Source organism: Harpia harpyja, chromosome 18 (genome assembly GCF_026419915.1).
Source record: "Harpia harpyja isolate bHarHar1 chromosome 18, bHarHar1 primary haplotype, whole genome shotgun sequence".
In the NCBI taxonomy this organism is placed as follows: Eukaryota; Metazoa; Chordata; class Aves; order Accipitriformes; family Accipitridae; genus Harpia; species Harpia harpyja.
The window spans coordinates 15,305,880-15,319,801 of record NC_068957.1 but is presented as its reverse complement, the minus strand read 5'-3'; the positions used below and the strand labels follow the sequence as shown (position 1 = coordinate 15,319,801).

Here is a 13,922-nt window from a genome sequence, read left to right as displayed (position 1 = left end):
CGAGGGGGCGGAAGCCCGGTGCACCACGTGGGCAGGGGTGGAAAGTTACCCGTCCGTCAAGCGCGGAGGCCCCGCCTACCCCGGCAGGGGGCGGGGCCGGATCTGCCCGCCGCTGGGGGGCGCTGCGGCGCCGGGCGGGGGGGTGGGCGGGAGGCCTGGCCGGGCCGGGCCCTGCCCGTCCCCGGTGGCGGCCGCAGCCCCGGGAAGCGCGTGGCGGGGACGGCCCCAGTCTTTCTTTATAGAGCCTCAGTGCTGCCTGTCCTGCTGGCGCGGCCCCGGCAGCGCTCCGGAGGTTGAAGCTGCCTTGCGCCGGGTCCCCTCCATCCCCGCTCTGCCTTCCCCTGCGTGGAGAGGCACGGCGCTGCGGGCGGGGGGGGGGGGCGTGGGGACAACGGGGCATGAGGATGTGGTCACGGGGATGGTGGGGCAGGGGGACGGAGCTTGAGGGTGGTGGAGGACAGGGCAGCACGGCACGAGGGTGACAGGGCGTGGGGACAGGGAGGCAGGCCGTAAGGGTGATGATGTGGGGACAGTGGGCGCGGGGACCGGGCAGCTCCTGCCACGAGCCCTGTGCCCACAAGGTGCTGGAGGCCGCAGGGATGGGAAGGTCCCTGGGCAGGGCTGGCCTGTGGCCGACAGTGTCCCCCCATCCCCAGGGCAGAGGTGGCCTTGGTGAAGTTGGGCAAGGCCACACTGGCTGCCCTGGGGGCCACTGGCAGCCCCTTACCGCTCCTTGGCCTCGTGCCGTGGAGGGCGGTGTCTCCATGTCAGGCGTCCTCCTCTCCTCCAACATCTCCCAGGTGCTGGTCTGGCAGCCCCCGGCCCCTGCGCCAGGCACCCACGCCTGTGCCCGCCCACCTGGCTGCTCCCCATCCCCTCACCCACCTGTCAGTGCTGGGCTGGGATGCTCCAGGAGGAGTGTGAAGGACCAGCGTGTGTGCTCCTCCTCAGTCCCTATGGGATGGCCCTGCTGTCACTCCTGCCCGCTGCACCCCACCACCCTGTGCGCTGCCGGGACCCGCAGGGACTGAGGGGCTCCACTTGCCTGGACATCTACCAGGTGCCCCGAACTCCACCCTGCACATATAGTAGGTGCCACATGCCTGGAGGAACTCACTGGCCCTTTCGCTCAGGCTGGTCACCTGGAAGACCAGCTTGGGGGTGCCCAGCTCATCACACAGGTGGATGATGTTTGGAAAAGCTGGGGTGGGGCGAGGGCTGCTGGTATAGTGAGCTGGAGACCCCCCCACCTCACCGCTCCGCCCACACCATGGGGAGCCTGCGTGGCATCCCACTGGAGGTGAGACAAGTGCCAGTGCTGCTGCCAAGGCGGGGGGGGAGCTGCAGCCCCGCAGCCAGGGCTCACCAGTGTCGGGGACCCCCACCATCCTCCTCACGTAGGAGACCAGCTGCAGGACGGTGCAGCTGGCGTTGGCTGGAAGGCTCTGGTCATCTGCAGGGAGAGCAGCGGTGGCCAAGTGCAGCAGGCGGCCCTGGCAGCTTGATGTGGATGAATGTGCCGCTGCCGTGAGCCCGGGACCAGGGGCTGGGACAGTGGGGCTGGACCCTGCCCCGCAGCATTGGTGAGGTCAGAGGTGAGTGGGGTGCAGGGCTCTGCTGGTGCCTCCCCCAGACCCTGCAGGGTGAGCCCAGGTGACCCCCCAGCACAGCAGAGCTTTACTGCAGTGGGAAACCCAGGGCGCAGGCAAAGGGGTGGCGAGGCCCCAGGGGGACAGCTGGGCTCACGTGGTGCCCTGGGGGCTGCAGCCCTCAGGGCCAGGGGCGACATAGTGGCTTGGTGTGCGAGCCAGCACAGGCAGGACACAAGAATAACCACAAAAACACGGATGAAATGCAATGAGCAAATTTATTTTCATTACCTCATGAACTGGGGTATCCCCCAAGCAGCACCCAGGCAGGGGCACACAAGCGGGAATGCAGGCGCCGTGGAGCTCAGTCCGTGCTAGAGGATCGCCAAAGCTGCTGTTTTTGCCTGTTTTTCCAGGATTCATGCAGGCGTAGTTTACCACTGTGCTTTGATCTTTCCCACAGCAGGGCAGGAATCTCAAGCATGTTCAGTAGGGTGCCCCTAAGTCTATCACTGGCCTATGTTATCTGAACACAGATGTTCCAGTTGTCAAACACACAAGGATAGACAACAATTAGTATGATATATGTGTTTTTCTACGCCCCAGATGCAAGTCACTTGAGTGTGTTTACAATCCTCCTCGCCGATCTTCTGTTATTTTCCCATACTTGGCCCCTCTGGCCCTTGGCGCTTCTCAGCCCCAGTGTCCCCATCGGTCGGCCAGTGGCTCCTGCCTGCTTAGCCACAGCTGCCCCCTCACTGGGATAAGTCCCTGGGTGTGCTTGCGGGAACCACAAAGCAAGGAGGGGGGCTTGGCAAGCTCCCAGCAGCTCCAATATGCCCAGCATGGCGGCCCACGGGAGTGCAGTGTGGGAGCCGGTCAGCCCTCCCACAGCTCTGCTCTGCCATGGCAACCCTGAGAGGGATCCTGCATGTGGCAGGGCTCCTGGTAGGATGGATGTCACCCTGCCTTCCTGGACGCCCCAAGGACAGGGCAGGTGCTGGGACACTGCAGTGTGCCCAGTGTGCTGCAACGCACCCAGAGCAGCACCCAGGGCCACCTGATCCATCTCATGCACGCAACAAATAGTGCACCCAGGGTGCTATGCACTGCACCCCGGGGACTGTGCAGTGTACCAATTGCACCACCCGGTGCACACAGCACACTGTGCAGTGCACCCAGTGCACCCAGCACACCATGCTCACCCAGCACCCTGTGGTGCAGTACAGCTGCCATGTTGCGGGGGACTGAGTGTGACCATGGCAGGGAGCAGGGCTGGGGGTCCCAGGCATTTGGCAGAGGCAGGGTGGGAGCAGGGAGCGAGGCCTGTGGGGCAGCAAAGTTTCGGGCAGCAGTGGTGTGGAGCATGCAGGGTGCAGGGGTGCAGGAGTGCGTCACACTCCCACATAGCTGTTCTTGTAGGGGCTGTGCTCACGGGGGGCAGCCAGGGCCCCAGGCATCAGCGACGGCGGGTGGTTGCTGCCCTCCCACAGGGGCTCGTAACTGTCCTTGGGGGGCAGCTCGCTCACGTAGCAGATGTTCTCACTGTAGTTGGGCTTGAAGCTCTCCATGACATCTTTGGGGACTCCGGCCCATTCCTTCGGGGAGCAGAGCGGGGTGAGAGGAGCCACCACCCAGCCAAGCCCTAACCCCACAGAGCAGGGGTTGAGCCCCAGGGCAGGGCTGCCTGCCGCCACCTTACCTGGAAGTTGCCCTTGTGGGTGATGAAGAGCTCATCAAAGTTTTTGCTGGGGTTGGGGATTCGGGGCATGAGGATGACCCACACCCTGCACAGGAGAGACGTGTCAGATGGGAAAGGCTCCAGCGCTGCTGCCCCCCACCAGCCCCCCCCCCCGCTCACCTTTCCATGCGCACCAGCAGGATGACAAGGACCAGCAAGAGCAGGCAAGAGACAATGGGGATCAAGACGGTGTGGATCCAGAACCAGTGCAGCTGCTCCTCTGCTGTGTATGGAAAGATCCAGGGTGACATGGATCCCCAGCCAGCGCACCACCACAACAGTGGGGTGGGCACACCGGTGGCCCTTCGTGGGTGGCCATGGGACCTTGGCATCATCTGTGGCAGGGCTCAGCTGGGAGCGGAGGATGGAGAAGGAGCCCATCCCCAAGCCCTGCCACGCTGTCACCACAACAGACTGGTGACCCCGTCCTGGAGTGGCCATGCCAGAGCAGCCCTCCAGGGCTAAGAAACCCCAGCAAATGTTAGCAGGTCCCACTGGCACAGGGTCTTTGTCTTCCAGAAGTGCAAAGAACACAGGGGCCAATGCTGCTGCCTGTGCCCCAGGCACCCGGACAGGTCTTACCCCTACAGCTGCTGCCTTGGGCCAGTTTTCCACTTGCTTGGCCATCCCTTGCCTGCTGAGCCCCACCATGCCCCAGCCCATCCCATCCCGCCATAGCCCCCATGACCTACCCTTACTGGTGGAGTTGCTGCCCCAGACCACAGGCACACTCCACTCACTCCAGAGCTGGGTGGTGCCGCAGTAGCTGTTGATCTTGCTGCGCACATAGAAGGTGTAGTACTTCTCGTAGTCTACGCTGGGGAAGGAGAAGACGTCTCCTTTCACCTGGTGCTCCTGTGGAGAGACATGGGCCATGCGATGAGGGCCAGCACTGTTGTGGAGGCTGGTGCACGGCTCATCCCTGGGCACAACCGTGAGGGTGCCGCATCCAGGGGGCTCCCACCGTCCAGCTGGTGTCCTTGTTGCTCTTGTACTTGATGGCGTGCTCCAGGCACTGGGCTTTGGGGTACGGGGAGGTCCAGGTCAGCTGCAGCTGGTTGTTGCTCATGTTGCGGATCGTCAGGTTGACGGGCGCCTCTGGTTTCACTGCAAGGCACAGGTGATGGCCCGTCAGTGCCGTCCCCATGCCCCGGTGGCCCTGCCACCAGCCAGGACATGATGGGGCAGCCCTGGGGACCCACAGCCCAGCTCCTGCCCCACAGCAGCCCCACAGAGGACAGTGGGTACCCCCAACACTCCATACCCAGGTCCTGCAGCTCCATGCGCTTGCTGGGGATCTCCAGTGTCCTGCCGCCAAGGCTGGCATTGACAAGGACATGGAAAGGCTGGAACTGGATGATCTCGCTCTGGTTGAAGTGGCAGCCGACACTGACGCCCCCGTCCTGCAGGTAGTGCTTGCACTCCACCACAGGGGACCTGTTCTCATACCTGTGCCACAGCAGGTTACCGGGGCTCCCCAAGACCCCACATGCCCCAGCCCTCCCCAGGACCCCTGTCCCCAGCATATCCCATCCCGCTTGCCCTGGAGACAGAGCCTCCCCCACCCTGGGCTTTGGGAAGAGGAGCAGGCTGGTGCTGGGACCAGAAACGCTGGCAGTAGCCCCATGCACAGGGACCCACCGCTGGACACCCCTGCTCTGGGGGTGGCCATGGGGCAGGGGCACCTACCAGTAGTAGAGGGAGTAGTTGGCCGTGAGCGTCTCTCTGCTCCCCCACATGCAGGTCATGTACTCCTCGTTGAAGAGGACGCACTCCACCCCTGTAAAGGACAGACACCACTGGGCACCGTGGTGGTGGGCAGCTGTGCCAGGGCACAGGGGTGCACCAGGGAGACATGGCACATGCTGGGGTCCCTGCACATACCCATCAGCCTTCCTCTGTGTGAGCCAAACAAGCCCAGCTCTTCCCAGTGGAGCTGCGGTGCAGCCTGCCTGCAATGCTGGGCCCCCACCATCCTGTTCACATATGCTGTGTCGGTGATGCCGGGGCTGCTGGCCAAGCAGCTGTCCCTCCCGCATCTGTGCCATCAGTTCCTCTTGCTCCAGATGTGCTGTTTCACCTCAATTCCTCCATCTGCTCCCCTTAGTCACCCCATGGCCGCTGTTTGCAGCCCCTGGCACTGTGGGACAGGACAGAAACCCCTCCCTGCCAACCCATTTTGCTTGCCCCATGAGAAAATTGGGGGTTTTCCAGGATTTGTGCCTGATGTCTCCATCCTGGCTAAATTCACCTCACTGTTACCCTTTTGGGTGCTTGCAGGTGCCCATGTGTCCCTGCACCTGGGTGATGGGGGCTATGATGGGCTGTGCTTCCCACCGCAGCCCCTCCAACACAGGGCCAGGGGCTGAGCCTCAGAAGTTTGATCTCTGCAGGAAACATGGCTGAGCCCCGGGAGGCCAAGCAGCCGCTCCAGGCACCCACGCCGGCTCCTCTGCCCCCTCTTTCCGCTGTGCTGTGCCAGCCTCAGTCCTGCCCACGCAGCCAGAGGCCACATCCTGTGCTGGCTGGGGGCTGCAGGGCCACCGGAGTGGTGCTGGTCCCCACGTCAGTTATCACACCGCAGTCTGGTCTGGAGGCCAAGGGCATGGCTCGCTGCGGGACGAGCTCCTCCAATGGACTGAGATGCCTCGCAGACCCCTTGCAAGTGCCAAACCAGCTGCTGGCGGCTAAGAGCTGTCCTGGAGGCTCTCAGAAAATGTTTTCTTTTCCCCCTAAAAATGAGGCAATGGGGCACCTGGTCCCTTCCGAGGTCTAAACCCATCAGCCAGCACTGTAGGGGCAGGAGAAAGCCAGAGCTGGGCTTGTAATGTAACGCAACGGAGCAAACAGGCGCTGTACTCCAGTTGTTTCCGCACGTGAACATGGAGGGCACCTTCCCAGCAGCTTAGGAAGTCCAGGGATACGGAGGGCCTGTGTATCCACAGAAAGCTGGTGTTTTACTGACAGCCAGCCAAGAAGTGGATTTGTTCTTGGAAAATGACGGCTGGGGCAAGGGTGCTGGCTGGAAAGAGGAGACGCTCTCACCTTGTGGCAGTACACTCCCCCCAGCAGGAAACGAAACTTCTCCAGGCAGGGAGAAGAGGAAAAAAACCCCAAACCCTAGAGGCCGCAGGTTGAAATTTGAACTGACCAATTGCGACGTGCCAGGTACACCGAGGTGACCTTCTTGGCCAACAGGGATTAAATGACCACAGGTCAGATTCGACAAGGGTATAAGCTGGAGGACATGTGGGAATCTGTCCTCCCCACAGCAGCGGGTCTGCAGTTGGGGACCCCCCCTTGGGTCAGGGCACCGCCCGAGGTAACTCCTCGAGGGAGAGCGCCCTCGTCTTTTAGGTGAGTGATAATGCGCAGTTTGAGTCATCACTTTTAAGGATTCTCAAGTCGGCTGTGTAGTACTAATTCCCCTTACATCGTTGAGCTTGTGGTTTATAAAATGTTACCGGAGTTCGAACTAACTTTTCTACTGAAGAATAAATCTGACTTTTAACACCTGTTGGATTTGGTTGTGCGTGCATCCGTAACATTTTAAATTGGGGTACTCGGCAGGATGGTGTTAATAGAGGAATTATGACGGAAGCACGGCTGTAGCCCTTCTCCCCCAGGTCTGGAATGGGAGAAGGAGAAGTGGTCCGACCCAGCAGCGGTCGTGGAGAGAGTAGAACTATGCCACGGAACTTGTTGAGACGGCAAAGGCAGTCTGTGTGCCCTCCTAGGTACCTGCTTGATTCAAGCACAAAACCAAAAGAGTGATTCTGCTAAAAAGGGGAAATAGATTGTCTGAAGGTGGAATTGAGACAAGGAAAGGAGTGGACGTGTTCATTGGAACGAAAGATTGAAATTATGCTGGTACAAGCAAAAAGGCCCCCCAGTATTACCCAAATCCGAAAGTTAATCATGGGTGTGGACCCTGAGGATTGGGATGGGGACATCTGGGGAGACTGATGAAAGCAGCTCTGAAGAGGTAGAGGAATTGGCGGAAAGGGACATGCAACGCCTTATTAAAACAGAAAGGCACACGGGTCCGCACGGTGGGAGGCCCCGAACCAGTGTTCGCACAACCCCTTGGTCAGGACCTGAACTCAGCGAGTTACAAGCTAAGTTTTCACGTAAGCCAGGTGAAACCGACACTGAGTATTTGTGGGGAGTTTCTTTAACGGGGGGATTGGATACTGTTGAGCGATGATGAAGCGAGAGGCTACTGGGGACCGGCGGGTGATTAGTCAGTAACATCCAAGTAGCCTACTGGGCTGGCTGGGGGCGTGGACCCCAAGCAGAGAGGAGACTCTGTTACTATCCGGGTAAAGGGGCTGTCGGAGGGAGTGCAAAAAGCCGCCCGTGTTCAGGCCACGGACGATGGAGGGCAGCAGGAAGGCCCGCCCAGCCGGCTGTAAGCCCCGCCCCGAGCGGTCTCGAACTCGCGGTCGGTCGGGTCGGAGCTACGATCCCGGAAGGAAGGCTCTCTGGCGGAAGGCACTGGGGGCAGTCCGCCGACGACATCCGGGAGCGGGAAGCTGGAGACCAAAGGGAAGCGGCAGCAACCCCGCCCCCTCGGGAAGAGAAACGGGACCCTTTCGCCGCACTGCGAGAGGAACTGGAAGGGCTACAAAACCCTAGAAGCTGCGGATTGGGGTTCAGGCCGCCCAGGCCGCATGGTGAATACCTGCCGATGGTCTGCTGATAAAGAGCTGTGTATACACATTGCCCCACTATTGCTCACAATACTTTAGCCAAGCTCCTTGATGCTGTGGAAGTACCATCAGGCATTCACATATATCAATATATAGATGATACCCTAGTTGGTGGGGGATAACAAGGAACAGGTAGGGCAAGTGGCTGAGGCCGTCTGGAATCTGTTAGTCAAGAATGAGCTAGACATTCCATCTTCTAAATGTCAAGGTCCTAGACAAGAAAAGAAATTAAATTCCTGGGGGCACGGTGGATAGCTGGAGCAGTTGCGGTACCTGACAATACTCTATCAGCTATTGAAAAGGGACAGACTCCAGGCAATAAAACAGAATTACAACAGCTGTTAGGTACTTTGGGCTACTGGAGAAAACATACACCAGGGTTTTCAGTGATTGCCTGCCCTCTCTATGACTTGTTCCAAAAGAACAGGAAATGGGATTGGACTTTGCAATGTACGAAAGCCCTTAACACTCTCAAAGATGAGCTTAAGGCTTATCAGAGACTGGGCCCATTGCACCCATGAGATCCATTAAGGGTGGAATGGGGATTTGCTGAACATGCCTCATACTGTGGCGTGTTTCAAAAGGGGCCACTGGGACCAGCTAGGCTGTTATTATTCTATTCCACTGCATTTAAAGAGACTGAGCAATGATATTCAGATTGGGAAAAGGGGGTCCTTTCCCTCACTAGAGCAGTTAAAGAGGCTGAAAAGCTGCGTACCTCACAGGTTGTTATAGTACAGGGTTGTTTCCCTCTCTTGAATTCGATCCTCAATGGGTCACCTCCTCCGGAGGGAGTAGCCCAAAAGCCACAGTTAGGAAATGGTGTGCATACCTAGAAGGGATAAGGCAATTGCTCCCACTAAAGGAGGGTCCGACTAAGGTTTTGAAACTACAGGAACCTGTAAACTCCTATCCAACCTTGTTGGGTCAACCTTATAAGCCTTCTCTGATTGAGGCGGCGCCCGAATTTGTGGCAGGCTCAGATGTGCAGGGAGTGTGGTTCACTGATGCGTCTGCCCGTTGAGTGGGATCAAAATGGCAACGTAAACCAGTGGCATTGGAAATTGGTACTGGGAAGACAGTCAAGGAAGAGGGTGAAGGTAGTGCACAAGTAGGAGAACTACGGGCTTTATGACTGGCCGTAGAGAATGGTGCTACCATCATCTATATTGACTCTTATGCAATCTTTAAGGGCGCTACAGAGTGGATATGTCAGTGGGAATCCAGTAAGTGGGAAGTAGGTCATGCGAAAGTTTGGAGGACAGAGGACTGGCAAAGCCTCCTGGCAATAGGGAGATCCCGACCTTTAAAGGTGGGATGGGTGAAGGGACATGCTCAGGATGGAACCCCAGCTGCAAAATGGAATCAACAGGTGGACCACCTGCCCCAAATCAGGATGGTCACCAGTGAGAAGGAAGATTGGGATAGACTAGCAGAATGGTTGCATATCAAATGAGACCACTCGGGGAAAGCAGATCTCTATTATGAATGCCAATCTCGGGGTTAGCCAGTGTCTATGAAAACCTGTGAAGCAATTCTTACAGCTTGCCCGCAATGCCAAATAAGGCTTAAGGCTAATCACCCAAACCAAGCTCCGGCCCAGCATATCGGACAAGGCAAGGCTCTTTGGAGCATGTGGCAGGTTGATTACATTGGTCCTCTGAGACCATCTCATAGGAGGAAATATATTTTGGCAGGAGTGGAAGTAGTATCAGGATTGTCTATGGCAACAGCTGTTGGCACAGCTACTGGAGACCAGACAGTCCAGGTTATGCGAGAATGCTTTGGTATTCTACCTATTCCTGAATGTATTCAAAGTGATAATGGGTCGCATTTCACAGCCACAGTGGTACAAGACTGGGTGCAAGGGAAAGGCATCAAATGAGTGTTTCATACGCCATATTACCCCCAAGCTAATGGTATAGTTGAGCGAACCAATGGCTTTATTAAAAAACATGATGATGTCTCATGCCATAACTGGGACGCACAATTACCACAGGCAGTTTTGACTGTTAATAACCGATGGGGAAATCATGGAAGTCCAAAAATTCGAGCATTTTGTCCTATGGGACCATTAAGGGGCAATGACTCTATACCAGATGATCAGAGACACCAGTTTCCACTGGAGACATACGTGGGCCAACCTGTCATGGTGAAACTGCCTTCCATTGGTATTGTTCCTATGACCTTAGCAAAACCCAGAGGCTTGTATGCCTAGGAAGCCTTAGATGGGAGCGGAAAGACTCACCGCATCAGTGTCCGGTGGATAATCTCAGACTTCTAACCCTGTGACCCAGTTTAAGACCAAGGCTTAGTTTGTGCTTTCTTACAGGACAATGAAGAAACGAGCTATTCCAGTGCTTCTGCTGGCAGTGATGACGGTGGCAGGTGTGGATGGTGAAGATCTGGATGATAATGTCGTGGCAAAGATGATGGACATCAATATATTGTGAGTCCTTGAGCTCACGTGAGAGCAATGTAACAATTATAGTTGGAGGTTCAGATTGGTTGGGGGAGGAGGTTATACTCATGTTGCTTATAGTTGGTCACCAGGTGCAGTAAATGCTAGTTCAGTATGGAACACCAAATGTCACTATATCCTCCAACTAACCCATGGGATCATGGGGTGGAGTTGGAATGGTACTACACTATGCCCTGAAATTCCATGGGGGTGACTCTGTATGGTACCCAAGGGAACACTGATAGAGCACTCTAGAACTGAGTTTACAACTATCAACCTTAGCGAATGTTACATCTGACAATCTGGGGACTCTTAAACAATCAGTTATAACATATCAGTAAAATGACTATCAAAAATTGGGCCGTATTGGATTAGATGCTAATGAAAGAGAAGGGTGTATGTGAAGTTTTGAATCTGTTGATGGATGACTCCTGTGTTCACTCCAAATGTGTCAATGTAGCTTCAAGATTAAATCAACAAAAGAAAATGGCAAGAGACCTAGAGGCAACTGCTTCTGCACCAGGGACTAACTGACTGGGGAAAAGGTTTTGATATGTTCGGATTTTCTTTCACGGGGTGGGGGAGCAGCCTTCTCTGATCTTTAATAATGCTTGTAGTTATGATTACTGTAATCTGTATTGCAGTAAGTTCTATCAAACACTTGGTAGTGAAGCCTGTACTAACGGTTAAGTATACTCCCTTAAAACCTGTTCATGCGCTGGATATTCCTGTGTCCGATATTCCACTTTAATTCTAGACCAGAATGAAATGATGGCCCACAATGAGCAACAAATTCGTCAGACTGTGCTCCCTTTTAACTTTGGAGGCAAGAGGTGACTGTACCACCACTCCAAGGAAACCGGCTGAATCATGACTGTGGTCACGGGGTGGATTGTGTGGCAGTACACTCCCCCCAGCAGGAAACAAAACTTCTCCAGGCAGGGAGAAGAGGAAAAAAACCCCAAACCCTAGAGGCCGCAGGTTGAAATTTGAACTGACCAATTGCGACGTGCCAGGTACACCGAGGTGACCTTCTTGGCCAACAGGGATTAAATGACCACAGGTCAGATTCGACAAGGGTATAAGCTGGAGGACATGTGGGAATCAGTCCTCCCCACAGCAGCGGGTCTGCAGTTGGGGACCCCCCCTTGGGTCAGGGCACCGCCCGAGGTAACTCCTCGAGGGAGAGCGCCCTCGTCTTTTAGGTGAGTGATAATGCGCAGTTTGAGTCATCACTTTTAAGGATTCTCAAGTCGGCTGTGTAGTACTAATTCCCCTTACATCGTTGAGCTTGTGGTTTATAAAATGTTACCGGAGTTCGAACTAACTTTTCTACTGAAGAATAAATCTGACTTTTAACACCTGTTGGATTTGGTTGTGCGTGCATCCATAACACACCTGTCCCCCGCCCCCCATCCCCCATCTGCGCACGGCACCACTGACATGACGGGGATGGAAAGGGCAACTGGTGCAGATCTGCTGGCTGCCGCCCTGCCCGGCTGATGCACAAGGCCGATAGGATCTGTGCATCGCATCCTGCCGCCGCCCCCCGCCCCAGCCTGCTGCGGGGGACCTCCATGGCCAGGGTCCCTCCCAGCAGCGCTGCCTGCTGAGCTGGCAGCCCCAGGGCCGGCAGAGCTGTGTGGCCACTAGAGCTCTGCGGCCATGAGAGCCATGGGGCCAGGAGCCATGGAACCAGGAGAGCTGCAGGGCTGGTAGCCATGGGGCCGGTGGTGCCAGTGATGCTCCAGCGCTAAGGCAGGAGCAAGGACATCCAACGGGGCTCCCTGGCACAGCCCAGCTCTCCCAGCAGCCCCACTGCAAGGGGCCATGTAGATGCCGGGGGTCCTGGGGCGCACTGAGGGGTCACGGGGTCTCTAGCGCAAGCCCCACTGGCTCGCCGGCCCACACAGCCCCGCATCCTGTCCTCCTCACCCACCATCACTGGGGAGTGACATCCCCCAACCCCACCGCCCATGGGGCACCATGGCCTCCCGCCCCCCCTGGGGCCCATGTGCTCCCTTACCTGGGGGGCTGTGGGCAGCCGCAAGGCAGGGGCCCAGCCTGCAGAGGAGGAGGAGGACAGGTACGAGGAAGGCGCCAGGCACCACCATGGCTGGGCGAGCCGTGGGGCGCACGCGAACAACCCCTGCGCACAGCCCACCCACCGCGCAGGGCTGCCGGCTTCCGCACCCACGCCGCTTCCTGCCCCACAGCACCGCCTGCCACCAAGGGGCCCACCCCGCGCGGCGCCCCACGGGTAACTCCCACGGGGACGGTGGCTCACTCCAATGGGGTCCCACGGCTCACCCCAGCGGGGCCCCACGGCTCATCCCACTGGGGCCCTGCCACCCTTCCTGCCCAGGCCCTTCGGCTCACCCCTCCAGGCCCCACCGCCTGCCCCAGTGGGACCCCCCGGCTCATCCTGCCGTGTTCCCATGGCTCACCCCACCATGCCACAGGGCTCACCCCCCACAGGGCTGCCCCCCAGGAGCAGGGCCGGTGTGGGCTTCCCGACGCACAGCCCAACCACGGGTGTCCTGGGCTGGGTCCCTGAGAACTGGGCAGAACTGGGAGGCACTGGGGCAGTCCCGGGGGCCAGCTGCAGGGAGACGTCACAAAGGGGCTCGTGGGGACAGTTACGGGAGGTGGTCGCGGGGGCTAGTGGTGGTGCCAGTGATGGGGGCAGCGGTAGGGGTGTGGTCGGGGGGACGGTGGCCGTGAGGCCAACGCGGCCGGTGTCCCGGGCAGCGGGGGCAGCCGGAGGCGGTGAGCTGCGGGGCGGTCCTGCGCGTGATGACGAAGGTAGCCGCGGTGGGCGACACGTGACCTCAGCCCGGCGCGGCGCCGGCGCAGCGCCTCCGTTAGGGGGCGCCGCGCGCCCCTCGGGCCGCCCCGTCCATCTTCGACAGTTTCCGCCTCCGCTCGGCTCAGGCTCGGGCCTTCCCCGGCGGCGCTCGGGTCTCTTCGTCCTTCCTCGGCCCCGCTTCGGGACGCTCCGGCTCCCCTCGGCGGCGCCCGTGACAGCGGCGCTCGGGCCTCTCCGGCGGCGCTCGGGCGGCCCCGTCCAGGGCGCAGGGCGCAGGCGCGGTCGGCCCCGGCGGTGCTTGTTGTGGCCCGGCCGCCTCTAGCCGCCGGCCGGCCCGGGATGGCGGCCTTCGGTGTTCTCAGCTACGAGCACCGCCCGCTCAAGCGCCCGCGCCTCGGCCCGCCTGACGTCTACCCGCAGGACCCCAAGCAAAAGGAGGTGCGGGGGCCGGGCGTGCGGGGGGACCCGGGGTGCGGGGCTGCCGTGCCGGGGCTGGCCGTGAGGAGGCCCCGGGGCTACGCTGGGAGCCCCCCGGGGAGGGGGGTCTGGGGTGGGGGTAGGGAGCCCTGCGTCCCCGTGGTGGCCGGGCGTGAGGGGCCCGTCCCGCCGG

General features: G+C 58.8%; 3 protein-coding genes across 14 annotated transcripts in view; 1 reads left to right on the top strand and 2 right to left on the bottom strand.

Annotated features, from left to right (window-relative positions):
• Positions 1 to 455: 455 nt before the first annotated feature.
• Positions 456 to 1,789, bottom strand: C18HXorf65 (chromosome 18 CXorf65 homolog). The gene is made up of 3 exons (XM_052813365.1): positions 1,747 to 1,789; positions 1,058 to 1,567; positions 456 to 954 (listed from the first exon to the last, which is right to left on the bottom strand). The coding sequence occupies exons 1-3, from the start codon at positions 1,787 to 1,789 to the stop codon at positions 878 to 880; spliced, it is 630 nt and encodes a 209-aa protein (XP_052669325.1). The 3' UTR covers positions 456 to 877.
• A 59-nt stretch (positions 1,790 to 1,848) lies between these two features.
• On the bottom strand, positions 1,849 to 12,714 carry IL2RG (interleukin 2 receptor subunit gamma). 3 transcript variants are annotated; one of them, XM_052813891.1, is made up of 7 exons: positions 12,530 to 12,714; positions 5,020 to 5,110; positions 4,595 to 4,779; positions 4,295 to 4,437; positions 4,023 to 4,185; positions 3,292 to 3,376; positions 1,849 to 3,187 (listed from the first exon to the last, which is right to left on the bottom strand). In XM_052813891.1, exons 1-7 carry the CDS (start codon positions 12,615 to 12,617, stop codon positions 3,115 to 3,117), a joined length of 828 nt encoding a protein of 275 aa, XP_052669851.1. In that variant the 5' UTR covers positions 12,618 to 12,714; the 3' UTR covers positions 1,849 to 3,114. The 3 variants fall into 3 exon arrangements, with proteins under 3 accessions (XP_052669851.1, XP_052669850.1, XP_052669848.1); XM_052813890.1 differs by lacking the exon at positions 12,530 to 12,714 and adding an exon at positions 5,215 to 6,432; XM_052813888.1 differs by lacking the exon at positions 12,530 to 12,714 and having other exon boundaries at positions 5,020 to 6,432.
• A 766-nt stretch (positions 12,715 to 13,480) lies between these two features.
• Positions 13,481 to 13,922, top strand: part of MED12 (mediator complex subunit 12) — a 37,872-nt gene continuing 37,430 nt past the window's right edge. For 7 of the 10 annotated variants that reach the window (XM_052813389.1, XM_052813388.1, XM_052813387.1 and 4 more), the window contains exon 1: positions 13,483 to 13,750. In XM_052813389.1, coding sequence (XP_052669349.1) covers positions 13,652 to 13,750 — 99 coding nt within the window. In that variant the 5' untranslated portion in view covers positions 13,483 to 13,651. Of the gene's footprint in view, positions 13,751 to 13,922 lie in introns of all 10 variants that reach the window. The other 3 variants (XM_052813392.1, XM_052813390.1, XM_052813393.1) reach the window with 2 other exon arrangements.